Source organism: Hippichthys cyanospilos, chromosome 9, assembly GCF_059441005.1.
Source record: "Hippichthys cyanospilos isolate Australia breed blue-spotted pipefish chromosome 9, RoL_Hcya_1.0, whole genome shotgun sequence".
Lineage (NCBI taxonomy): Eukaryota > Metazoa > Chordata > Actinopteri > Syngnathiformes > Syngnathidae > Hippichthys > Hippichthys cyanospilos.
In genome coordinates this window covers 20,812,722-20,840,149 of record NC_142377.1, presented here as the reverse complement: position 1 = coordinate 20,840,149, position 27,428 = coordinate 20,812,722, and the positions used below count along the sequence as shown (strand labels likewise).

The 27,428-nt window shown below is 39.0% G+C and overlaps 2 protein-coding genes across 2 annotated transcripts in view; both read right to left on the bottom strand.

Moving 5' to 3' along the window:
* Window positions 1-112: 112 nt before the first annotated feature.
* Window positions 113-12,665, bottom strand: soat2 (sterol O-acyltransferase 2). Its single transcript, XM_088423998.1, has 16 exons — window positions 12,522-12,665; window positions 11,482-11,603; window positions 10,937-10,995; window positions 10,740-10,861; window positions 10,573-10,626; window positions 10,291-10,398; window positions 8,919-9,201; window positions 8,414-8,489; window positions 7,276-7,360; window positions 7,100-7,145; window positions 6,881-7,010; window positions 5,772-5,869; window positions 4,829-4,927; window positions 3,810-3,945; window positions 2,670-2,815; window positions 113-2,005 (listed from the first exon to the last, which is right to left on the bottom strand). The coding sequence occupies exons 2-16, from the start codon at window positions 11,564-11,566 to the stop codon at window positions 1,949-1,951; spliced, it is 1,584 nt and encodes a 527-aa protein (XP_088280124.1). The 5' UTR covers window positions 11,567-11,603; window positions 12,522-12,665; the 3' UTR covers window positions 113-1,948.
* Window positions 12,666-13,418: 753 nt separating this feature from the next.
* The window catches only part of kif5ab (kinesin family member 5A, b), a 62,202-nt gene continuing 48,192 nt past the window's right edge, over window positions 13,419-27,428 (bottom strand). Inside the window, exons 21-29 of the mRNA XM_088423588.1 lie at window positions 27,254-27,314; window positions 26,989-27,060; window positions 25,615-25,719; window positions 23,372-23,591; window positions 21,440-21,656; window positions 20,363-20,412; window positions 18,087-18,114; window positions 17,096-17,211; window positions 13,419-16,711 (exon numbers count right to left, since the gene is read on the bottom strand). Of these exons, the coding sequence (XP_088279714.1) occupies window positions 16,692-16,711; window positions 17,096-17,211; window positions 18,087-18,114; window positions 20,363-20,412; window positions 21,440-21,656; window positions 23,372-23,591; window positions 25,615-25,719; window positions 26,989-27,060; window positions 27,254-27,314 (889 nt within the window). The 3' untranslated portion in view covers window positions 13,419-16,691. The remainder of the gene's footprint in view (window positions 16,712-17,095; window positions 17,212-18,086; window positions 18,115-20,362; window positions 20,413-21,439; window positions 21,657-23,371; window positions 23,592-25,614; window positions 25,720-26,988; window positions 27,061-27,253; window positions 27,315-27,428) is intronic.

The following is a 27,428-nucleotide window of genomic DNA, read 5'->3' as shown; positions in this document are numbered from 1 at the left end:
AAAACAATCTTGTCTGCGCCTGAGCTTTTTGTGGCTCAAGACAAATTTGAGTCAAAGATTACTTTTTCTTTAATGGCTGCATAAATCTACCAAATATTAAGATAACAATGAATAAGCAATAGTAAACCTTTATTTTGAAAATAGCCCTGGCAACAGTGGAGCAGCAGTTGAGCACGAGACTAACGAGCATCCTCGCGACACTTGTTTTTTTTTTTTTTTGCCGTCACATAGAGCTCTCAACATGAACACAGTCAATAAAATAACCATATTCAATAACTGATTATGAATGCTAAGAATGCTGTCGTTGTACGGTAGGCACAAAGCTCCGGTGCGATTTGCGGTTCCGTGTGGTGCATTCAAAAACAATCGGACATTTTAAACTGGAAAAAAAAAGATCAATCAGTGCATTAAATATTAATAACTGCAAATAACTAAACAATGCAGGCTTTGCGTCAATCTATAAAAGCTGACATATAAAACAAAGATCGATGGGGGTGTACTTTGATATTTTACAGAATTGTAATAAATTGCCCATTTCGTCACTTATGTTCACAAGACCAAAACAAATCATGAGACTTCCATCTAACATTCTAGTGATTTATATGCCAATGAATCCAAATAAAGAATAAAACTATATCTTTTAGCATATACTACAGAAAAAAAAATTGACACCTAAATTTGCCCTGCAAATAATCAAAAATGTTAATCAAAAATGTTAAAAAAAAAAAGCAAATTTAGTACGTCACACCCTCGCCCTCGCTTCTAAAAAAAAAAAAAAAAAAATCCTGGAGGAAATGCTGAATGTTATAGAATGTGTAAAAGCTAGATTTTGCCTAGAATGCAGCGAGTATGTTACCAGCCCATGGGGAATTAAGAGTGAACATCGAATTATATCACTAATGCAAACAGTGCACCAATGCTAATCCTGCTCATCCTGCATGACGATGACACACACACAAACACACGAGCTTTGTGACAGATGATAAGAAGGTCGATACCGCAACGTTGCTCGACCTCACCCGGGGTGGGATTAGTACACGCAAGTAACCACGCACGCACACGCAGGTGTGTATGTCCTGTGTGTAATTGTTCACCGGATGACGTTTGATCTCAATGAAGTAGGAAGGACGCCATGACGACGTTTCATTCCCGCAATGTGCTTTAACTGAGTACAGTACTTTTCAATGCGCTTATGTGAGAGCGGCATGGCAATACAGTACATTTGGCTTCGTAAACCTGACCGAAATGAAGGACCGGCGTGAAGAAAGCCCAACCCCATATATATAAAAAAAAGGGGGGAGGTCAAAAGTGCTGATTTGTGCCATAAAAATGTTGATTTTGACTGCTACTGTTTTGCAGTTATTCAAGGTTATATATTAGGTATAACCATTTTTTGACTACAACATTGACCGCCATCAACAGCAATACAAAAATTATACTGTATTCACATAAAATATAGGGTTTAAAAAAAAAAAAAAACCATACATTTATATCAGGGGTGTCAAACTTGTTTGAGGGCCACATTGCAGTTACAGTTTTTGTCAGAGGGCCGGGATGACTGTGATGAAATATATTTTGGGTGTATTTGTCACACTTTCAACTCGTTTTGAAATTAGAAAGAGGGTGAGGGCAAAAAGCGCTTGCTTCCCCCCCCCCCCCCCAAACAATTTCAAATTGACCTACAAATGTGATATTTTGACGGGAAACTTGAATTGGAATGGGCGTTTTGCGGGCCGCGTGAAATGATGTGGCGGGCCGGATCTGGCCCCCGGGCCTTGAGTTTGACACCTGTGATTTATATGATTATATATGATTTTCTCCGTTGGAAAAAAAAAACAAAAACAATAATACTGAATACTCGAATCTATACAATATCTATAAAACAAAAAGAATACAGCCAACACTGATGTCTCCTTCTTGACCCTTGTGCCTTGCAGTCATCCAGCTTTCATCTTTGGTAGCCACACGACCAGGATCGAGGCGTCACCAGCTCCCAAAAGCTATTCTGTACCAAAAACAAAAAAACAAGACTCTTTCGAGTAACATCACACACACACACAATCCTGCTTTGGATTCGTTTTAACACTTTACATTTTAATCTCATTGTAGTGATGCTGCGTTTTAGAACGGCGCCGCCGGACGCCACAACCATGAATTTGGGCCGGCCGTACTTAAAGGAGTTTAAGTACGCCATCTGGCCAGTAAATCCTTCACTTCATCAAACGATGGAGGCTTTCCAAGGTTAAATACCGGACGGGGTACTGTATTCTAGCAATGCATCATTTGCCAATAGAGGCGCTTAAGAAATAGCAATATTGATTGATGGACTAGCAGTGATCAATACCGGTTCACAAAAACTGTGGACGGGAGTGACAATTTCACTGAAGAACTGCTACGCGTAGAAAATCAAATCAGATGACGTCATATTGTCGGATTACCATTTAAAAATACAATTATTATCATCTAAGGAACTACAACTTCCATTTTGTAAATACCATGTTTTTGAAGAAATATGACAAGCTTTTCAAATGTAATGACTGCTTTTTACAAAAAATCGATCAGTGATTATTCCTGTAACGTTTCCCAATGCGTAAGTATATTTTGTCTGCACACGGCGGCATCGCGCGACTCGCAGGACGTACTGCACGGAGCTTGTCGGAGCTTCGTACCTCGGTGCGAGGGCATCGTATTTGTGCGTACCACTCCTGACAGTAGAGGCACACCTGGACGCCCTGACCCAGAAAGAGACACGTCCACATGATGATGTTGAACATGGGGCTCTGACGCTTGTCATTCATGGTGAAGTTAAAGACAACTGAAAGGCATAAACATGAGATTATCCACCACTTCTGACGTCAAAACATAAACTACCACCGTATAACTATACAGGCTTTTTTGTATGTCCTCCTAATGGCAATAATTAGTTGACAATGTGTCAATCGAAATGAGGATAATCTGATGTAATCATTTATTATTGGATTTTCTTCAGCGTAATTTGCATTGAGCAGATCAACTGTGTATTCTCGAATATTAATACAATATGTATTGTGTGTTATCTGCCTCACTAATATTTGTATTTGTTAATGTAGTAGTGCAATAATTCCGATAGCGATTACTGTCACAGGCCGACTGGAAAAAAAATCTGGGGAGGCAAACAACCACATAGGCCAATTAAATGGAAATAGCAATTTTGCAATTTATTAAATGGGCAGGGGCTGTTAATGTCATCATTCAATAATAAATGATCATTTTTTAAATTTTAATTCTTCTGCACTGTTAGTTATTATGAATGGTATTTAAGAATAAAAGCAGTCTCCATTAATAATAATAATAAGTTAGAATAGAAACTATATAATTACAATCAAAATAAGAATATTTTTTGTGTAAAGTTTTACTGGAATTTGGTTTGATTACTGATGTTGTTATTTCATTGGATTATTTATACTCTCATTATTTACGGTGTTAATAATGAGATATTATTGTTAGAAATGTCAATATTATGTCTTTGTAAACAAGTAAACAATCTTCTTATTATTTGATTATATATTTATGACTTTTCTTTTTTTTTACAAAAACATTTGTCATTTAAAAACATAGTGAAGTGAAATTCTTAATTTCATTGTAGAATCGATAGTAATATAGAATGAATGCATTATAATCAATAACGTGACCTTTGGTGATTTGAAACTTAAAAGCTTTCAATGTGATGTTAAAACAATCGAAACAATGCAGTGCCCAATAATTAGATAGGTCTACATCAGTTAATACTTATTTGAATAGAAACGCCCCAAAAAGAATTTGTAGGTTACCTCCGAAGATGGCGAAGAGGCAAAACATGACGGGATAGAAGAAGCCAAAGCCCATGGCCAAGGCGTACTCGTGCACGACGGCCGATACGATGAAGACCGACAACATGGCGGCTGTGCGGAACTTCCTTTTCGACAGCTGCGGACAGCCAAAAAAATGACACCTCACATGACGTGAATATTTATGGGATCGGTTATCATAGCCTAAAGTGGATACAAAATATCTTTTTACTGAATCATTTTATTTTTCACTGGTATCGATTAGTTTCTATCATATTTTGTTTTTATGTCCTAATAATAAGCACTTTTTCTCTCAAAGGACAAGTATTACAATAAAAAACATATTTTTGTTAACAAATTTAACTGATTTAACTGATTTACCCCTACCCAAATCATATTTTTTTGTATTTATTCAATTTTTTGTGCTACAAAAATGCTATGTCCTTTTAATAAAATTTATTGGGGAAAAAATACATTTATATGTGTACATTTTCAACTATAGTATCACTTCAATCTTACCAGATAGCATCTTTTTTCCAAAAATCAGATTGTACCATCGGGATATGAAAAGTTTTAAGCATCAGAAAAACAAAAATGGATGAAGAATTTTGAACATTTATTTTTCATTATTTTTCATCGTCCAATGGTGCTGAAGCGCTTTTAACACGATGCTTGTAACTTTTCATCCACCCATCGCAATCTCAAATATTTACATGACATTTTGTTATTGCAAACGTTTCTCCCAAAGTCAGACTCATCAAAAATGCATTCCCCACCTAAAATAAAATGTTAATGACATTAAAATTACACTTTTAATGCAGAAAAACTTCAATGTTGTCGGATTTAGGTAAAAAGCTGCATTTGTAAAAAAAAAATAGAATCAAATCTGACATTTTCCTCCTCTTACGATAAAGCCTTTAATGGTCGAAATTCAACTTTCAAAATTTTAATATTTTTTAACATTTTTTTTTTCATTTTTAATATCCTGATATTATCTCGAGAAGTGTGTTGGCGTGACTGACCCAAAGGAAGTCCCTGTAGCCGTAGTAATAGAGCCAATCGTGTACCACCACGTTCCACGTGCGGTAGTAGTTGGCAAAAGACGTGGAGTTCCACCAGTCCTGTGAAACGACAAGACCCTCATCAAAATCAAGTCGCATCCACGCCGACACGGATGTGCCACAAGCACCCCCCCTCCCCCCCACCTACAAATAACTGCAGTCTAACTAATGATTCGACTGATGACGGTACCCCGATCAATAGAATTCTTTCAAACAAAATCGATTCCTCATTCCGTGGCAAGTCCAACGAAAACCAACAATTATGTTGTGCTTTCCGGGAGAAAAACAATGGAAATGTTTGACGATTCCATTTTCCTCTCATCATTGGACAATTTGGACGGCAAATACAATTGACACACATGCTACCGCACGGGTGTCAAACACAAGGCCCGGGGGCCAAATCCGGCCCGCAACTTCATTTGATGTGGCCCGCGAAAGCAAATCATTTCCATGACTCTTGCGAAAGCCAGTTCCAAATTTTTAACTTCCCATGTATAATAAATTGGAGATTTTGCACTATCTTTAGGTTTTGTTACAGTAAGGTCAACAATAAATGAACGTGCTTTACTTGTGACTAGGCCATCAATTTGTTGTGTACACTAATAATACTTCCAATTTAAAGCGAAATTGTGGCCGGCAACAAAAATGACAGCCCTGTGCTACCACATTCCTGGCAAGCTAAAGAGCAATAAACAAAATAGTAACATCTCAATGCATCTCAATGCACTTTGGTAGCAGTTATCATACCAATATGGGTCCAGGCACTGAATTCTGGGTAATCTGAAAAGCTCAGAACTATAAATGGGTGACTTGAAATAGAGACAAGGGACTCATTGATTTGTTGGTATGGATCATTAGGGTTGCTTTGACTTGATCATTGTGTTGAAATGACGGTATTGCCGACCTTGTAGAACATTCTGTCGGCAAACCGGAGCAGCTCCCCAAAGAGGTTGAGCCAGCAGTGCAGGAAGGCGAAGAAGCACAAGAGCAGCAGCATGATGCCTGCAAAGCAGTCGCTAACGTTTTCAAGCAGGGAAATACAAACGTTACACAACCAGGAATGGATCGGCGCCCGCCTCGCACCCATGAATACAAATGGGAGACCCGCAGGAAGAACTTCAGGAGGAAATCATACAAATCTTCAGGCTTACAATACTATTCTTTTGCAAAAGAATCCAAGTTTAAAACGAATAAGCTTTTTATCCAAAATTGCTATATCAATTTTGTAAAATATCAAGTTTTTCACTTAAAAAAGATAACTTAAATTCCATAAACGCGCTACATTTTTCACCTTAAACACATTCAAATTCTAAAAGCCACACCATTTTTCATGGAACAAATTTTTCCCTTAAATTAAGGAAACAAAGAATGACTTTACTCTTGTGGATTTACATATATAAGGATTTACATATATATCGTCTTATTTACATAAGACAACTTCCAATTTGCTAATTTTATTTTTTTTCTTTAAGAAATATGACTTTTTTTGTTTGTGACACTCATAAAATTACTATTTTTACTTTATTATTCCCTATTTTACAATTTCTCCCCAAAATAGAATGCCTCTCGATTTAATGTTTTAAAATCATGGCGTATGTTCCTGAAATAAAACAACCAATCTGATAGGAATACAAATTACTTTGAGCATTTTTTGAATAGAAATAACATTATTATTATTATTATTATTATTATTATTGTTGTTGTTGTTGTTGTTGTTGTTGTTGTTGTAAAACAAAATTTGTCTCCAAAATATGACTTTAATCCCATAAAATTTCTCCCGAAAACTAAACTCAACTGCATCTTTCCTATGATGTAATGCTCTTAACACTCACAAAGAGAATTTATAATCAGGCCTTTCGGTGTTGTTGACCTGATCTACTTGCATAATAGCACAGTTAATCATTGACTGACTCACATTGATAAGCGATAACGGACAAGTTGTTACTGTTTGGCTTCTGGAAGCATGCGGAGGTTTGTGTGCGCGCGTTGTCAGTGGCGATAATAAGCAGAAACCTGGTAGTATGGAGTGGAAGACGGCCAGGACCATGGCTCGCTTGCTAAACGGCTGGTCGCGCTCCGACGTGAAGACGGGCACACACAGGCGCACCAGGATGAAGTAGCCATAAAAGAGGCAGCCCAAGATCTGCGGAGAGCGTGCCAAAATTGAGTTTGGAGGCAATCGGACTTGAAAGGGGAAGCAAAACAGCAGGCTGGCTAATGAGCTCGGCTTACCATAGTCGACGTGACGGCGACATACTTCCATCTTATGCGCTTGTTCCTACAAGACAATACAGTAAGGATAAGTCCGGACCACTGAGTGCCTAAGAGGACTCCTGGCTCAAAAAAAAAAAAAAAAAAATGCTTCCTGAATATTAGGAATGTGTAAAAAGAAATTGCAGGCATCTTACCTAGGATATGATTCCCTGTAGATGAGAGTAGGACAGAAAAGGAAGTAGAGGTAACTAGAGCATGTTGGGAAGCGGACTTGTTCTCCTGAAAAGCAGTGGAGCAAACAAACCATCAATGGCCACTAGCGATGCTGGTAAATAATATATTCAGCTTTTGGGTACCATAATAGGAAACTATGAAACAGTTCACTATTATGGCTCCCTAAGATGGTTTTCTTTATTGTTGAAATGAGCACACGGTTAACACCAAATTATCAGTAGAGTGCTTGGTGTGAAATAACTTTAGTGTCTTTTGTGAAACAGTTTGTTATTTTTTGGATATTGTATTTTGTGCAGCTGGGGATACTGTATTTGCAAAATGTTATGTAGAACTAGGAATTACATGTTAAAATTTGTATGAATGTAGTTTTCCTTTTCAGATTTCATGCATTACAAGCAAACAAATAGCCAAATAAAGCTTTTATCAAAAACGAATTGAGCAAAACCATTAATGAAAAAAACATTAAAATATAATATATTGTGTATATTACAATAAAGTCATCAGAAATCGCTGGCACACTGACCTTGGCTCTCATTTTTAAAGGCCTCGAGACTCTGTGAAGCGGACGTGCTAACCACTCGTTCCGCCGAGCCGCCCAACCACGTTGCAATAAAACCAAAATAAAGTTTACCCTTTACTGGCCACAGCAGCCACTTTTGGCCGATCGTCGAAACATGCAAAACAGCTGAAAGTGTCAGTTGCTTAAATTCTGACATTCTCCTAAAATTCTCTAAAATCCTGAAAATTCTTGCCTGTCTAGGACTTAAAAATAGAAAAATGTGTGCCAAGGAAAAATTGGAACCGAAAACTTGACCAACACGTTACGATATAGAGGGAATTTGGAATTAATAAGTTTTTAAGAACATGAAAAATATTGTGCATAAATATGATAGCATTGATTAAGTTAATTTGATGCAAAGTTGTGATTACCCCTGACAAACAAAAAAAATATGATTTCAATAAATCCAAAGTTACGTATATATTCTGAATTGTAGCAATGTGGGGGGGGGGGGGGGGGGGGGGGGGGGGGGGTTCAATTAGGATTCTATGAAGCGAGTTGAGTTAGTAATTGCAACGGGCATCCATTTCCATTCGTACCTTGTTTTGGTGCATTTTTCATAATGGCGGGGGCCGATTCCCTCATGAACGAGTAGCTTTTCATAAGGAACCGAATCTGGATGAAAAAAAAAAAGAGAAAAAAAATACACACACACACACACACTGAGAAAAATCATCATTTTATCCCCTGTCGAAATGGTCAGGTTTCTTGTTGGATGACGACCTTGTAAATAAATGTAGTATATGTCACATCTTCCTGTTTCAAAATGCTCAAATTTTATGGAGTCCATTTTATCATCTACAGTATCTCACTGACTACAATAATTCTTGACATTGTTTATCAGTGTAAGGGAAGTGCATCATCACATGTAGCAAAAACATAAATAAGTAAGTCATGACACATCCTTCCAACCTTATCAGACCATTCTCTATTATGTCAGGCTGACTTGCCAAGAACGAAGTTTGGTTATGAAACAGCGTAATAAAACGACCTGCCGCACTTATCTCCGAATCGGCCCTGGCAATCCAATATTTGTGCACTGACCTGCTCGAGGATAACAATGAATCGGGAGGCCGGCGGCAGCTGCCGGTGCACCACCACGTAGACGGGCATTAGCCCCAGGACGCAGGTCTGGAGGGCGGCCAGGACCAGAGCCGTGCCCAGAGACAGCCCCGCCTTGGAGGCGCAGCGGTGGTACAGAGAACCCCAAAAGAGCAGCGCGTAGTAGGGGACAAACAGGGAGTAGATGAACATGAGCGCCCACACCCAGGCCACCGTATCCAGCTTGCCAAAGGCGTAGAAGAGTAGGTCAAACTCCAGGACCAACCTGTTCAATGGGAACGAAAAGTCATTACTATTTTGTAGCGATGGGAAGAGACACAGATCCCACCAGACTGAATCCTGATTGAATCGAAATTGAGCACACAGCTGTAAAATTAAGAGTAGCATACAAATGTAAACAAACAGAAGAGTTGCTTTTGTTACAAGCTTGTTGCAATTTTTCAGCTGCAGCTGAGATGTTTTGACAAAATGAATGCGTCTCATGTTAGCTGCAGGCGTTGTCTTGTTGTGTTTTCATTTCTTCAAATAGAAAACCAAAATATCTCTTGGTGATTTGAAAGTAATGAGTGCATCCTGTATTTTCCCTTTAGGGCTTTTTCTACCTGGTATTCTGGTATTTTGATTGAAATTGAAAACATATCCATCTATCTATCTACACACACACACACACACACACACACACAACTCATTCCATGTAATACTCAAGGGCCAAATTTGATTTGATATTCAAAAAATAAAAAAGGGCGATTTTAGACAGCAGGTCTAAAATCTCGGTGCTGCAGTGAATAACACGTCCGCCTCAAAGTTAAAGGGAGCCGTGTTCAAATCCTCCTTGCTCTGCGATTCCTGCGTTAAGTTTGCATGTTCACCCCGAGCCCACGCGAGTTCTCTCCTGGCACTCCGGCTTCCTCCCACATTCCAAAAAAGATGCATTTTGCAAACATGCGAGAAACTAAAAGACAGACTACATTAAGATAAATACATGTGTAAGATAAGAAACAATAAAACAATTTCAGTTCTACAAAGACAAGCAAAAAGAAGACTTTTTTTTCGTAACGTCATATACTCCCTTTCTGACGTTAATAATCAGAATGAAAACATATTCACTCATTGCATGCTCGGGGATGTGTTTAATCCAAGGTTATCTGCCATCTTTCTTCCCAGCATTTTTCCCACATCCCAATCAATAATATCAGGAGGAACGTATGGAAAAAAAAAGCCAGTGAGTGAGCTGTCTTTAAATCTGCAACGAGAATCCCAATGGCGGACTATACTCAGTCGGATTGATAAGACCTTTAAAAAAAAAAAAAAAAAAAAAAAAAAAAGGCTCTTGGGCGATATTTTTCGCACTGACCTGCCCTGGTCGATGTAGTCCACAGTCAGCGTGCTCACACAGAAGATGAGCAGGACAGCTACAAACATGTGGTAGATGGTCCTGATGTGGTTGATCTCAAACAACTCGCTGGTTGTGAGGGCAATAAGGAGAATAGGGTACTTTATTGATTTCCGCATCCAAACCTGACTCTCAGAATACTAGCGTTTATCTTTTGTAATTTCAGAGGCACTGCCGAGATTAATGCTAAATTGAAATAAAAGCATGAAACATGCATAAATAATTCAGTAAAATCATGCATACTCTAGCAGTGACGCTCTGTCCATAAAGACTTTGCCATCATCCATCCTCTGAGATCTAAAATCCAAAAAACATATGTAAGCAAAATCTTGTCTAGTGTGCATTGTAGAACTTTTTCTTTTTTTTTACAGCAGGCATCGTGAGGGTATTTATCTATTTACAATTATTACCTGGATGTATCAATTTTTGCCATCTTCCCATTGAGTGATGCGTGGACAGGCTCAGTCAGCGCCTTGTCTAGAATCTCACTCAACTGATCCTGGACATCCTGCAGGATCTTCACCTTTACCTTCTGCAAGGTACGCGTTCATATTTTCAAATACAAACCGTGTATAATAGGACATGTTGACTAATGTTATAAGTTTACCTGTGCGTGTTTTTGCCACTGTGAAGAATCCTCCATCTTTGCATTGTCACCCCTACCATCTGTAGGAGAGCATGTTTGTCATTAAAAAAAAAAAGAAAAGAAAAAACAAAGGAGTTTCACTGAAATAATAGTAGTTCATAATGGACAAATTAATTTCGCCCGTGGATCTATCACTGTAATAGCACATGGAGCTTCCCAAAGCTAAAAAAATAAATAAAGAAAATAACTTCACTACAAATTCCATAATGCCACTACAAACAATCTATAGCGGCTCAGTCTTAAGTGTTTAAACTTTAACCAGTATGGGGCAGCATGAAATGTCCCCTGTCTGCTGGTTAAGAACAAGACGAAGAAGAACAGGAAGTTATTGACCTCATTGTTGGTAAAAGGAAGCCCCACTCTCAAGTTCACCCATGAAATAACTGTTGAAGCATCTATTTTAAGTGACTTTAAGGACACCATTTCCTGAATAATGTAAATATAGAATTATTATCCATTTTTGGGGTCAAAAATACAATTTCAATCATGTAATGGCTATGTCATACCAGAATTGGATATCTCATCCGGCGTATGGGCTAAAACGCTCCTGTGTCTCACACCATTAGTGATAGCTGGCCTTGTGGTTGGCATGATGAACACAGATGGGAGGGGTCTTCACCGGTAAATTCTGTTCACATTAAAATAGAAATAGTTCGGTAATTACAATATACGTGGAGCATGTGTCATCGTCAGGATTGTGACTCAACATACAGTGTCTTCCAAGTCATGTGTTGTTGAACTGAAGTAACCCCTGGGGCTTTTTCCACAGATAAAGACTGCTGTTATCAGTAAGAGTAAACAAGTATCGACTATATTATAGTGAACACACGTTCGAGCGGATGCGTCCGAACCCAACTGCAGATTGCAGCTAATATCGTATTTCTGAAATATTTCATTTCTTGCATTTAAAGTAGAACTAGGGTATGGTGACCTTAGATTAATTGAAAAATTGGTTAAATAAAATGTATGAAATATATTTGTTACATTTCTTGATTGGTTTATTTTATGGATTACGTTACATGAGTTTTTCTTAAATAAGAATAAAGTACATAACAAATCAAACAAATACAAGCGTATTGGATTACCCCCACAACCCCCCCAAAAAAGATGGTTCCCGAATACAATCTAACAGATATACTTTATGCTTTTTTTATATTTGATATTTCGGGTGAAGCTCTACATTTCCACATTTGCAGCTGTAACATCACAGCCAAGATACCCAAGAGTTTCCTGTGCAGGCAAAGGCCGATTAAATCATGTGCCGCAAACATCAGATTAGAATTGAATAGCTGTCAGCATACAAAATCAGCTGCCCTCAGCCAAACACATATTCAGTGGAAATAGCCCCCCCCAAATCTTTAGAAAGAGGCTCGTGACATTTTATAGTGCTATACATAAAATCGATGGCAATCTCCTTGTTTCAAAAAAAGCTTTCAAAGTGACGACAGCAGCGGCCGGCCCCTCATTTATTACATTAATGATGCTAATTTTGATTGTCTACATCAACACGTCATCATTTTTGGACAACGTATATATGTATACTCACAGTGTTGTAATCCTGGGAGGTCCTCAGGCTGGGAGACACCTTTTCATCCGGCGCCTCCTGCAGAGAGCTTTGCAGGAGTGTGTCAGACTGCAGTGTATTAAAAGTGGATTTCTCAGCTACTAGTTTGCACTTTGCCCTTTTGAAGCTGCATCCAAAAACACACCCCTTGCGTCCCTTGTTCTTCCCCCATAGGAACTGATTTGCACAAGGTCATTCAGAAGGAGTCACAGTTTGAGGCACAGACAATATGTGCGTCGTTTCATCAGATATTGTACTGGATAAATTGGGCTCTTCTGGCATTATTACCTTGCCAATCAAATTACATGTTTAGGGCATGTAAAAGTTGAATAAACTGATTATATGAGAACATTTCACGTGCTTAACTATAGTTTAAAAAGTGCATAAAGTATACAATTGAGTTCAAACGTGAACATACCATAAGGCAGTCCTTCTCAATTGAAAGCGTGAGCCCCACCAGGGGTTAAACAATGGGGGGCACAGGTAACCTGGGGAACATGCTTCTGTTTTTTTTTAATTTTTTGCTTTGTAAGACTAAAGTACAAATCCACTCCACTAGGGGCAGAAGTGTTCTCTGGTATCTATCTACTCATTCAAATTTCAAGCAAATTGATGCGCTTCAAATCCATTCTGCAACTAGAAAAATCATTTTTACGTGAGATCATTTCCAAGTATCTTAATGAGCGCTCTCGAGTATAAGTGTTGACTTTACCTTTATGTAATTAACACTAGTGACTGACTCGTGGGTGCTAGTGTATCAGCAGCTAATTACAACCTCCAGCATCAGGAATTTATTAGCTTGCTCTACTTATTGATTTGTTTGGTTGCAACAGTGCGGCTGGCAAACAGAACACAATCACATTGTATACACTCTGAGTCCTTTTTTTTTTTTTATTGAAAGGAGATTGTGTTAGAGGACAAGTGCGTTTGTCAGCTTCTGCTACAAAGGGAAAGCACCGCATGCACAATATCACACGGCAAGAAGGAAATGCAACACGACACCATTATACAAACATACAATTTGTCACCATTTTTTTGTACTTCCCAAACATTCATGTCATTCTTCTAATTCTGCATATTTAATGCTACGGTAGAACATCTCAGCGACTGACGCAGTGTTTCCATATGGATAAACATAGCAAGAAGACTGAAAACAAATCAATGTCATATTGCACACTCCACACATTATAATCACAGTGCATGTTAGGGCACACCTTGTTGTGATCGTTTTTTCAGTTTATTTCAGCTCATGGTTTCAGTAGGTTGTGTCAACACTGCAATTGATTCAGCAAAGTTTGCTTGAGTTCACATTGGGGCACTGAAACTTCGCCTAAACTGAAAATAAATAAATAAAATAAAAAAAAAAAAGGGCAAAGTAGTCCTCATGAGTGCGCCTGTCCAGGTGACAGGCAGGGGACACCCTGAACCTGTCGCCAGCGAGTCTCAGGACACACAGACAAACAGTTTACACTTACATCTACAACTAAAGCCTATTTAGAGTCTCCAGTTACCCTCACAAACATGTTTTGAGATGTGGGAGAAAACCTTAAGGCCAAAGCCTGAATAAAACATCCATCTTCAGAACTGTGAGGCTGCTATGCTAACCAATATGTCACCATACAGCCAGAATTGCATGGTATGCCACCATAGTGGAAAGGAGCGTTAATAGGTTAAAAAGAGGTCAAATAATAATTTAAAAAAAAAGCACACCAATTAAAACTACAACCCTAAACAAGCACCAATCTGAGCAAACATAAAACGAAATTTGAAAATTTAAATTTCTGTAAACAAACAAAAGGATACACATGAAAGCAATATGCAATGAGTAAAATAAATGGATCAAGTAAATAGAAAAATTTCAATAAATTACATTAAAAACTTAATTAAAAACTTAATTAAACGATCAATTAAATCCAATCTAAATCCCTGTAAAACAATAAATATATTTATCTGAACGAACACAAATAAAATAAGTAAACTAAAAAATAAAACGACAAAAATAAAATAACAATACTGATTTCGATTGAAAACCAATTGAAAAATCAAATGTAATTTTGTAAATACATTCAATTAACCCACCTAAGTGACTGAAAGAAAATGTAATTTGAAAAATACAAATGCAACACATTGTAAAGTGCGTAAACGAGCCACAAACATGTCATAATAACAACAATAATTATAAAGTGCTTCATGCATTTGTTAAGCCTCGCTAATCTTGGTGAAAAAAAATCAAAGATAAAGACAGCTTGCTAAGCATTCGTGAGCTCACCTTGGTGTCTACACACGGACACTCCTCACTACCTGACTTGTAATCAAGATGGCAAAGAAGAGCCTGTGATGGATGACAGTAATCAATCAACCCATCCAGGGTGTACTAAACTCGCAGTTAAGGTCAAAGTCGAGCGACTGTTGGATCAGGTCACAGTCGGTATGACTGTGCGTCTAACCTCAGTTGTCATCGTCAGCCCAACTTGTGATAGCCATAATAAAAATGGAAAAAGATACTTTGTCAGGATATCGTTCGGAATCCAGCAAAGCACTTCATGCGAAGCCTTTAAAAACAAATGTCACTCATTCAGCAGAAGCTTATCAATAAAGAAATAGCAAAATAAAGTTTCTTTCAAACTGGAAGTAATACAATTATAAAAATAGATGCCTTGCATCTTTGTCTTCGTGCTTTTGTATCGTGGCGTCATTAAACCCTGACTGACACCATTCGACATTATACCATTGGAATGGATCCGCTGAGAACCTGAGTGAACTAACGCCATCTGTGTCATTTTTAAATGAGAATCAAATCTGGAAGTCAAACTTGATTCGGACGAGCTCTTGTCCAAAAGGCATTCCTTTTCTTTCATCTTTCTACACTTAAAAATAACAAAATTGGCGTTAGCTCACGCCACTACTGATTCAATTCATAATCTACACATGTGAAGTCTCTTATTTGAGGAAGTTAAAGCTATCTGAAGTCGTTTATATATTTAATTTTAGCAAGTGCTGATTTTGCATTTGTTCTGTAGTTAAAGCGGGAAATGCACCCTCCAGCCAGCAGATGACGCTGTGGTGAAAAAAGTGGTATGGACTGAGTGCTTGTACAGTCATTTCTAACATTCTTTTCTTGCCAAATACACCTGTTGTTTCTCAAAAGCTATTTTGTTACAAATACTGGATTTTGTCTTGCAACAAGTAACGTTGTGGCTGACAGATGTTTTATGAAACTGTGCCTGTATGGTCACATGTAAGTAAAACAAATGGCATCCGTTTTGTGGGAAATATAAAAGGTCATTTCAGGACATTGTGATTGACACTTTTGGCGAGGAAGTGTTATGAACCTGGCAGCATTTCAAAATCCGCATTCGGGAATAAGCCTGGTCCTGTTTGATATATTATATATGTATATATTCTTTGATCCCTCTGACAAGGTAGTATAAACACAAATGTGCTCACACACACACACAGGCACACACACACACAGGCACACACATTTTCACACTGCTGGGAGTACGCTCTGAAACATGCACTCATCCAAGGCTAAAAATAGATTTAACAGATGCATAATTCACTCCTGTCTGAGGAACAAAATGACAAGGTCCAGCAGTGGAAAGGAAACTACAACTGTCTATACTCATGAAATTGGAACCTTTTGTTTATATTTAAAAATACGTTTTCTATACCATGTATTTTTATTTTTCAGTACAGGCAGTAGAACACCACTATGTCATCCAATTGCGAAGTCATTTCTGCCATTTTTGTTTATCGACTGAGTCAAAAACAGGCTCAACAGTGTTCTTTTATTTATTTTATAATGTTATTATTTTTTTCACTATTAACTCATTCATTGTCAATCCAGAATTTTTGCCTTGTGTAGCTATCCAGTTAAAATGGATCACTGACTACAGCCTATATTCTATAACCTATGTCTATAGTCGTCATTGGCGGGGAATGAGTCCAAGTAGCGGACTCTATTTGAGGAAATATCATCATAATATAAAAAAGAAACAAACAATATTTGGAAATAACAACAAACAGCACCAACAAGTGGTCATCTTGAGTACTGCATATTTCCATCCACGTTTTAGTGACATGCAGACCTTTGACATTACAAATTAGGAAGAGGAAGATGATGGCGTGTTACAGCAGGTGAGGACCAAGCTACAAAGACGGCTGATCAGCTGCATACAGATTAAGAGAAAGAGAGACAGAGGAAAGGAAAAAAGAGCATCAGTGAGCGACATCCCATCGAAGCGAAAGGCAGATGGCAGTGGAGATGAGATGCTACCAAAACGTCAACACAAACTGTTAAAAAAGTTCAGATAAGAATATACAAATAAAAATATTTTTGATTAAAATACATGTACGTTATTATTATTTTATTTCTTAGTTGTAAATTGTATGTATGATGCAGTGGAGCATCAGCAACACAATGTGCAACACAAAGATTGTTGTAAGCATGCAAGGGAAACAATGTGTTCATGGATTCTCTAGTTTCTATGAGTTTTCAGTCACAGGCAAATAAATGATAAAGAAATGATTGAGAAGAGCAAAAGCTTTCTTACCTGCTATCTTTTCTATTAGTTGGCGGTGGCCTCCCAAGTGCAAGCTGCCCATTTTGCTCGGATCCCGATTGTCACAGACGTCGCCGGTGGACACGCCGTTGTCGTTCATACGCATGCTGGCCCGTGAAGAACAAACACAATCATTAACAAGCATCGTCATCAAAAATCATCATCATGCGATGGACCTGAGAGTGAATACAGCGAGGATGCAATTTCTGTTGGACTAGCATTATTGGTTCATTTTAGCTTGATGGACAATTTATTGTAGTTAAAATATCAAGGTAATTTCACTTTCATGATTCTTTTTGGTATATATCAACATTTGTAGATTGACAGACAGCCAACATTTCTGAGATTTTTGTAGTTAACATTTAATGCATAAGTGGGTTTGAAATGTCCGACTGCATTTGAATGCACCGAAGAGTTAGCGGCTTTCGCTAACACTTGCGCAGGATCGTATAATAACAGCATAATTGACTAAAGGTTTCTTAGAGTTGTAAATCTGCGAACGAGTGATTTTTTTAGTGTTGCTATTGGTAGATATGCGATGTGATGGCAACAAAAAAAGTCGCAAGGAGGGATAAAGCTTCTTGGTAGCAACCATCTAACCATCCAAAGGGAAACTTCAAAATAAAAGCACAATACAGCCATTGCATCGACGGCCGTGTTTTATTTGCTGTTTTCTTTATTCTTGATCATGATTCTTTTGGAAAGCTAGTTTTTCTCACACCTCTGTTGGTTAAACTGAAGCCAACAGGAAGTGGATTTGTTCCATTTGTTTTTTCATCTTTAATCAACGTAGGGACATTGTATATTGATTTTGAATATTAAAAAATGAGAATCTTGGCACACCTCTGTTAGCTACAATCGACTTGCTGTCAGAATGTCTTATTTTGTCAATTACAAATTCACCATGAACGTTTTAATTTGTTACACTGTCAAGCGTTTCCTATAAGGGTTATGTCATCTAAATCTGAGTGCTTAACTTTACCTGTTGTCATTGATGTCTGCGGTGTTTCCTGTGGACATAGAGAGGCGTGTGAGGGGAGGATGCAGGCTGGTGCAGAGTGAGCAGCAGTGTCGCATGCATTTAACACCAACTATCTGGCAATGTTATTTCTCCCAAAATCCCAGATTGCAACACATCTGTGTCAGGCCTTGAGCATCTTAGAACAAACAACAAAGCCAACTAAATGTGCATTTGGTTTCAAGACAATCAACGAAAATGACAACAGTCACCCCACAGGGTGATGTTTAGCAAACTCCACCGTTTTGGAATCAGAAAGACAAGAAAAGTGTCATCGTACAGCAGTGTGTCAACGGTCAAAGGTGCCAGGCTTTTGTGGCTATGTGTCTTTCGAACACAATTAAAATGTTTGAGTTCAAATATAAATGCGTGGGATGAACTTAACATGTTGCTCGTGCAATAGTGGCTGACACAACCACAGTGACTGATAACTCGACTGAGAAGTGAATGCCATCCCACAACTGTGTTTGAGCACTATGATGTGCCAGGCTTTCATATGGGTGTATGGGCGGGCCTTGTGTAACTCAAATTGTTGAACTGAAAACTTGCACTTGCCGTTCGTGTTACAGTAAGTGATTAAACAGTGAAACGCCATCCCACAGCAGTGTGTGATCCAGAGGGTGAATATAAATGAACAAAGCATTGATTGAAAACGCACATGATATGATATGTGCAGCTACGACTTTTGTGGCATTGTTGAGACAGTGACATGAAGTGGTACTTGTTTTTTATGAATTCATATGACACAGTGTTCCCTGGCACTCCAGTGAGAAAAGCCACTCATTGTTTTACCTTTTATTACAAGTCTTTTTTAAGATACTCTTCCTTACTTTTAAAGTTCACTTGTCAATTTGCACATTTGCACAAATGATCCTATTGGCGTTTTCTTCCTGAAATAAAACCCTCCACACAACCGGCGAAATGTAATATTACTTATTATTAACTAAACACTAAGAGAAAAGCACTCCCAAGACATCATCATGGCTGCAGTCTGTGGAGAACAATTCAGTCAATTCAATTATCCAGTGCTTGCAATATAGGTAGTGATGCGTATTTCTACCTCCGCTGGTGTCCCTGAACAAATCAGATGAGGGAATCATCAGCATTTTGGCTTCTTATGCACCAAAAAAGGAAAGGTGCACTTTATTAGTTACACTGGCTTAGTCTAATTATATCCCTTTTAGCTTTTTCAAAGATAATAGGATCCATTTAGATGGATATAATATGCTGAGGGGATTTTTGTATTTGAACCCTTGAACAGTATGTGGCTAGACAAGCCTTGTGTAATAATATTGCATTGTGCAGCCGTACCTAATGTCAGGGCCGGTTAGTGGAGAATAATAGACTTTGGCTCATTGTTAATCGTGTCTGGGACCATTGTAAATTTTGTGACACTTTGCACAAATGCAATAACATGGCTATTGTCAAGGAACATCCAGGGTGTCCAAGATTATGTCGTTTCTAGGGAAGCCATATAGCAAATAATGAAGCCGTGAAACGCACTAGGAAGTCTCGTTTCATGAATTGTACCAAAAGAGCACTTTGGAGGTAGACCACCTTGATTTTTTACTGCTCTTATTGAAATTCATGGCACACCAGTTCAAATATATGCATCCAAGGGAGTGGAAAGAAGCAGGACACTGCACCACAGCTACTTTAGAAGCGGTGTCAAAAATGTCATATTTACAACCATATTAATTCTCCCTGTTTATGGATACTGTCAGGGAGGTATAAATATGCATTAGCCCTCCATATTGCCAAGTTTCAAAACGTTTTTCCCGTCTTGGGGGTGTTCATCTCTGTTTACTATTGCGGCTGTGATGTCATCATGAATGTCTTCATGTTGGACTCCACTGCCTCACACTGAGGGTCCATTTGTAATAACACACAAAAGAATCCAAATCCAGCTGCAGCATTCCCGCTTCGCTTTAGTTTTGACTGTCACCGAGCAACCGTCGTCATTTGTTCTGAGGCTGACATGGACCGACGCGGCCAACGTTATCTTTCTCCTCCAGAGGACTTTGCAACCATGGATGTCTTCCATGGAATGTGTCTGGGTGACATGCGTGTGTAATGCCAAAGAAAGAAGATGAATTCGACCGTATTAGTTAGTGTGACGGAAGCCAAAAAGAAAAAAAAATAGGAGTCAAGGTTTCTGAGTGAGACTCCCTCTCCTCTACTGACAGATACATAATGACACATCTCATTATTTTAGCAGGCTCTGTGTAGTCGGAACTCACCGTTTTCTGAATCGAGCATCTCGGCGGTGTCTGCTTGGCTCGGCGGAGGCCTACAAACGGTGGGATGAGAAACTCAAGATAAGCAATCGGAAAGTCTTTAGCTTTGATTCGTGCGTCAGCAGAACACAAAACACCGACGGTGAAACGGGCGGCCAAAAATCACGCTTCACGTTCTGCGGCGTCAGGGAAAAAAAATGCAGAAACATAAAACTGCTTTGCTTTTGTTTAAACAGGAACACGTTTAATGACTAGCCCACTGGGTATAAATGCAAAAGAATAAAATATTGAAACCCACTTATAAGTGTATATACAGTATTTTATTAAACAAACATGTATATCTTCATATAAACATATTGTTGCTGTTGGGCGGAAGTCACATCCAAATTGGTGAATTTATTTTTTTTTCTTTTTCAAAAATCTATACTATTGGTCACTCCACAAGCATGCGTGTTCATTTTTTTAAATGATTGAATTATTATTTAAAATGTTGAAAATGGCTTAATGTTGTCTTTAACTTTTAATGTATTGGCAATGTATTGACAAAAACTAATGAATAAACACATCAATAACCCCCCCTAAATAATAATAATAATAAACTGACATTGTCATTCTGAGGTGAATTCAGTCCATGTTTGGAAAATGCTGTCAACATAAAATATGAAACGGAGAAGAGCTTTTTGGATGCACTGTAACAGGCCGTGTGTTTCCTTATTCGGAAATGAATGAATCCAGAAGAGTTCAACTGTAACAGTTTAAACAGTGTGAGTTATTATGCTATAAAAACACTTAACACATTTTTTTTATTGCTCTGGCTCCATTTGAGGACCCTGTAAAACCTTTTTAAAGGATGTTGGAAATTGTTTTAGTCTTGCGCTCGTTTCTTTTCCTCATGTCACACTGTCATAAGTTGGTGGTGCTGCCCGAAGCAAATCATGATGTCCGCTGGACCAGAGGCTGAGCTGCACAGTGTTTGTTTACAGAGGAGATGTTTATTTCCCGTCGCTGACTTAATATTATCAAATGTTCCATGGCCGAATCTCATCAGGCATTCCACACAAAACGAAATGAGTGACTCACATGTTTTGAGCATTATTTTGATGGTCCAAGGGTCCGGCCGGTTGGTTCTGGTTGGTTTTGGAGGCAGTGCAATCGCATTCTGATGCCAGGTTGGCAGCTTGTGGAATTGGCGAGTTGCCGCGGGGAGCATCGTCACTCACTGAAAGCGGTAGCTTGCTGACGCCTCGGGTAAACATGGCGTGCGTGGGCGAGGGGTGGCCGGGACGCACAGGCTTGGCTGTTCAAGACAAAACACCATCAGATGGAAATGTTTAAAAAGCAAAATCAATAGAAAATACATCTGCTAAATAGACATCATTTATAGACATCATGTGATGGATAACGTGTTAAAATAAACAACAACGCTCAAATCCATCCTCGAGCACTATTGAAAAAAAAAGCAATTTTGAGTTTTGGCCGTCTTCCTTAGCGAAGCTTATTGAAATTCATAAAAAAGAAGTTGGATTTACACAAGTTTGTGCCTGATGGAAAAACTAAGATCGTACTCACACTCCGATCACACACACATAAGCACACACACATAACAGTAGGATAACATGCGGGAGCTTTCTCACGGTGCAATTCTAGAGCAATTATCAGCTGTGAGGGTGATGAAAGACAAAGATAGCGGGCGTCACATGTGAGAAGTTCATAATTACATGGCCTCTCTTGTGTTCCATTCTAATCGACAAAGCAATTAGAAGCTCTATGCATCTGCTTATTGACGTGTTTATTTACACTGCTAAATGCCTCTGGCTGCATCTTAGTACACTTGCTCCGTTGAGGCACGACTACACATTTTTCAATAAAGTTTTAACGTGCAATTTAGACAAGGATTAAATCGTTGAGGTTTTGTGAACTTTGAAATTAAAATAGAACCTCTGAAGCACAGGTGTCAAACTCAAAGATCGCAGGCCAGATTGTGCCAGCCACATTATTTTTTGTGCTTCTCAAAATAAAATCATGTACATCACCACGATTAAAGATTCTTGTCTGTTCAAAAATTGAAATAATAACTGAGAAATTGCAAACAATTGCAAACAATAACTTCAACAACCATTGAAAAACCTGTAATCCTACGGTATCCACTTCATGTTTCCATTAGAATAATATCATAGGTTTCTTAAAGATGTTTATGGTTTCATAGTCATAATGACCCACTGCGAGAAATCGGGACTACATTGCGACAAAAATGAGTTTAAAACGCCTGCTCTAAAGCAGTATTTCATGGAATGGTACTGAGCCACCGATTATTTGGTACTAGGCCACAAAAAGAGAAAACTTCCTTTTTTATTTCCTAAGCAATAGTCGAGTATACATGCACCCCAAATCCACTTGCACTTGAATAAAAATGACATCACACAGGCTCAAGCCTAAGAATCGACCAGTCCTGGCTCAGCTTGCAAACGTCACAAAGAAAGAAAGCTAAATAAGTGTACAATCAGTTTAAAAGTACTCATTGTAAATGAAAGAATAATTTACTTATCAAATTAATTATCGACAAAACAATAACCTTTTATGATCCATTTAAAAACACAATGTGTCTACTTGCTGTCAACTGCAAATGACGCACATGCAATCAAAGCTCAGGTAATGATTTGCAAGCTGAGCTGTGATTGGTTGTTGTGTGAGGCATGCAATGTCACCATATATAGAAAAGCTGTATTAAAATACAGACCAAATATGAACTTTTCACCACTAATAATGGCTAAATAAGATTAGAATACCTTTAACCCCAAATAATCGCTGTAATTTAGGCATCTCGTTTCATGCGTTCTGACAGTGTAAATAAAACCATACTGGATGGGTCACAATAAATGTACACGGGCATAATAGAAAAAAAAAAAACAACAACAATGTCATTAACTCAGAATCGAACACTCGGACCTCAAGTGTCATTAAATTGACGAGACGAAACCAGTTCTCGTGCTAAATTGCAAGGTGGCAGCATACCTATATGTGCGGCGTGAGGCCGGCGGAAGGGATGGCGAGCTCTTATCATGACGTCCTTGATGCGCTCTACCTCTTGCTGGTAGCGCTGTCGGTCCTTCATGGCTCCTTCTTTAGCCTCCTCCAGGGCGCCCTCCAGCGCCTTGACTCTCTCCACGGTGGACCGAAGACGCTTCTCCAGCTTCGGGAGTTCGCAACGGAGGTCCGCATTGTCGCGTACTAACTGTGAAACAAACAGCAAAGCCACCTCGGGAAATCATTTGTCCATATTTTCCGTTGTAGACGTGCTCAAACACGGGGTGTTCTTGGGTTGATTTTGGCAAAGAGCTTTGAGTGCTTTGCATTTATGTGGAAAGCTAAACTTGAGTTGCCTCTGTGTTAAGCAAGCGACTACTTAGAAAGGATGCATACCACTCTACATTTATCAAAGGTGACCCTTGGGAAAAGTTCAATTTACCATTTATCGGACCGCTGAGAATTCTCACAAGCTCTTCCATTTTATTGTCTTGGTTCTGCCCCTGAACTTGCCCTTCCACCCACAAAAGGGGCCTAAGTATCAAGTTAAGTCAAACACAGACAGCCAATTTAAAAAAGATTACAGATTAACAATCGGATTAGCATAATGCTTTAACATGATTGTTTCTTAATTGGTCGTAATTAATCTGTTAATGTACAAGGATCATCGTACGAAAAATGCTGACGTACTCACCTGTCTGTGTGATTTATTGCAGTGTCGCGGAAGACCAAATAAGGATTATACAAGTCCTTGCACAATTCTGGTATGTATAAAACCTCCGTTATATATTGGGTAAGCTCTCTTTTCACACATTATTGAGGTCGCATGGAGTGCATGTGTGGCGTATTGTAGATTTGGAAAGTGTGAATGTGGTGTGCTGATTTGGTGTAACTGCAGTGCAGAGACCTCTGCGCTTGGTCCTAGAGCGTGTTGATTTATGACCACCGAGTTTGTGCTCAATTCCTCCAGCATCAGCAGGAGGCAAGCCACAGTACCATTAGATCACTGCAGCAGTCATTAACAGCAACTCTGGGCTTAAGTCCACTACATTTGTTTACGCCAACCACACTGGAAGCTGGACAATTTGGAATTTCAGCAAGCCATAAACCATACACGAGAATCTGTTTTTTTCTTCAGCTTTTACGCCATGAACTGAACATTCTTGCCTTTTCTTTAGCTGTATTTTTTGAGACATTTGAAAAAGGAGAAAACTCCTCAACAAGGGAAGCTACATCAAAGTTAAGGTAGAGTGTTTCATCTTTGTTATTAAGGTGGACTAATTAGCACGTCTGACTCACAGTCAAGAGATCCGGGTTTGAACTTCAATCAGAACAACTCTTTGAGGAGTTTATGTTCACCAAAGAATATTAGTGTATATTCAGGTTCTGGCATCCAGATGCCAGTTGGTGTAGGCTCGGGGTTACCCATGACCTAAATGAGGACAAGAAGTAAAAAAAAAAAATGGATGAACGGCCTTTTAAATCTGTAATTGGAGGAGAACTGGCTAGATCCCACTTCTCTCAACCAAAGGTTTGCAGGAATAGGTTTAAGGTCACCTATGACCCGAATGTAAAAAAGCAGTCCAGCAAATGAATGAACAAACTATTTAAAAAGCAACTGTAGGAGAACTAGTCGAAAGGTGGATCCCATTTCTCTCACCCGAAAGTTGGCTGGGATAGACTTCAGGTCATCAATGATTCGAATGAGAAAAAGCACTGCAGAAAATGTATGAAGGAAATATTCACGTGCAATTTGGAAACTAACTAGTCTTAGGTGGATCATGTCATGTTTGTCTGCACCGTAATAAAATTGAAGTCATTTGCGTTCACTGAAACCCAAGCAACTATTTTCCGCCGTGAAGCTCAATTTCCCTGAAGGCACCTTGCTGCTCAACGCTTGCTGCTGCTGCTTTTTTGTCTTTTTTTTGTAATCCATTTATTTATTTATTTTCCCGCACAGGGACTCGAGTGAAGTCGCTGCACACGGCTGATTGATGATCCGGAGAGATGCTTTCACCCAAAGGAGAATGACAATAACGCGCACCGCGCTAACTTTTAATTTATTTGCCTGCTTTTTTAACTCACCTTCCAAAGGAGTCGTTTCAGGCTCGAGTGCATTACAAACAGGACACGAAGTTCCCATTTTTAACAGAGGTGAAGAAAGTTAACGACTTTGTTACTCTGCCTCTTTCGCTGTTGTGTGCTGCGTCAAATGTGACGGTTGGAATTACCTGCTTGTGGACCTTTGTCAGCTGGTCAAGGTTGTTCTCCAGAAAGGAAATCTTTTGCTTCTGGGTGATGTACCCCCCGCTGCCGTCACGCTCCATCTCGGCACTCTGATAGTAAAAACAGGCTTTTTTTTTAGTACGGGCTCAGCCGAAAATTGGACGTACACTTTCAAATTGTTTCGTTTTCTTGCATTGAGACATTTACGGAGATACTTTTAATAAATGGTTTCAAACTTGGTTCGGTTTTCAAATCCCATCCCCCCCACCTCTCTCTCTGTCTCTCTCTTTTTTTTCTTTCTTTCACATTCCATCCAATTCCTTCCATCTAATTCCTTCCTTCCTTCCTTCCTTACAATACCCTACCCTACCGTACCCTTCCTTTCCCTACCCTACCCTACCTTAAACTACCCTATCCTAACTACCAGTACCAGTTCTTTCCTTCCATCCTTTTCCTTCCCTACTCTACCCTACCCTACCCTTTCCTACCTTACCTTACCCTACCCTACCCTAACTACCAGTACCAGTTCTTTCCTTCAATCCTTTTCCTTCCCTGCCCTACCCTACCCTTTCCTACCCTACCTTACCCTACTCTAACTACCAGTACCAGTTCTTTCCTTCCATCCTTTTCCTTCCCTGCCCTACCCTACCCTTTCCTACCCTACCTTACCCTACCCTACCCTAACTACCAGTACCAGTTCTTTCCTTCCATCCTTTTCCTTCCCTACCCTACCCTACCCTTTCCTACCCTACCTTACCCTACCCTACCCTAACTACCAGTACCAGTTCTTTCCTTCCATCCTTTTTACCTTTATTCCTGTTTTCTTTGGTGCCATCCTTCCTAAAAATTGTCTTTCTTTTCCAATTTAATTCATTCATTCTTATGTCCTTCTTGTCAATGTTACTTTTCATCCTGCCCACTTTTTTTCCCTGCACACCATCAATGTTGCCTTCTTTCAAAATAGCTCACTTCAATCCATTTTCTTCCACCATCTTTATAGCAAAACCTTTTATGGGTTCTTCCACGTGTCTTTCTGTTTTTATTTATCATTCCCTTCTCGTTTCCATCTAGCCTTCCTTCTTTTTATGCCATACTTGTTAATGCAATTCTTTTATTGCAACCATCCTTTTAACATCTTACCATTCTTCCTCCATCCCTTCAATCATCTAACCTTCCACCATAGAAGAGGAAATTAGACTTACATGCGAAATTGTCTGGTATTTAAATGACCAACTACACAAAAGAGTTTCGCTTTTAATTTGGATTTTTTTTTTAATGTGGCTATGGAACAATAGGAAACTGATATTACTGCAAAAAGGGAATGCTTTTCAATACAACATGAGCAATACAAACGACAAAATCTCAACAAAGAAGTTTACCTTTCGAACTCGAGTGGTGAGGTCTTGGACGAAAAACTTGCGCAGGTTGTGGAGAGTGTGCAGCTCGCGGGCCTGCAATAGGTGCAAATGTAAATGCAAATGGAGTACGCTGACATTCTATCCACAGCATCCGATTATCAGAGCGTTGTAGCCTCACATTCACACATGCTGTACAGTGTATACACATTGCCATAGGAGCGAAGCGTAATCAGCAGCATATGGGCAGTCGTGACACCAGACAAAAGTGATCGGAGTAGCCACTTACCACTGTCTCTTCCAGGCCCTTGAGGTCCTGCTTGGACTGCTCATGTCTCTCGTGGAGAAAGCTAAAGGTTGCCAGGAAGATGGAGAATTCACAATCAACTTGCATTCAACTGAGAGTGAAGTTTTTTTCTAAGAAATGAACAAATCTACCGTGTGATGCAATGCACTGCAAAGGT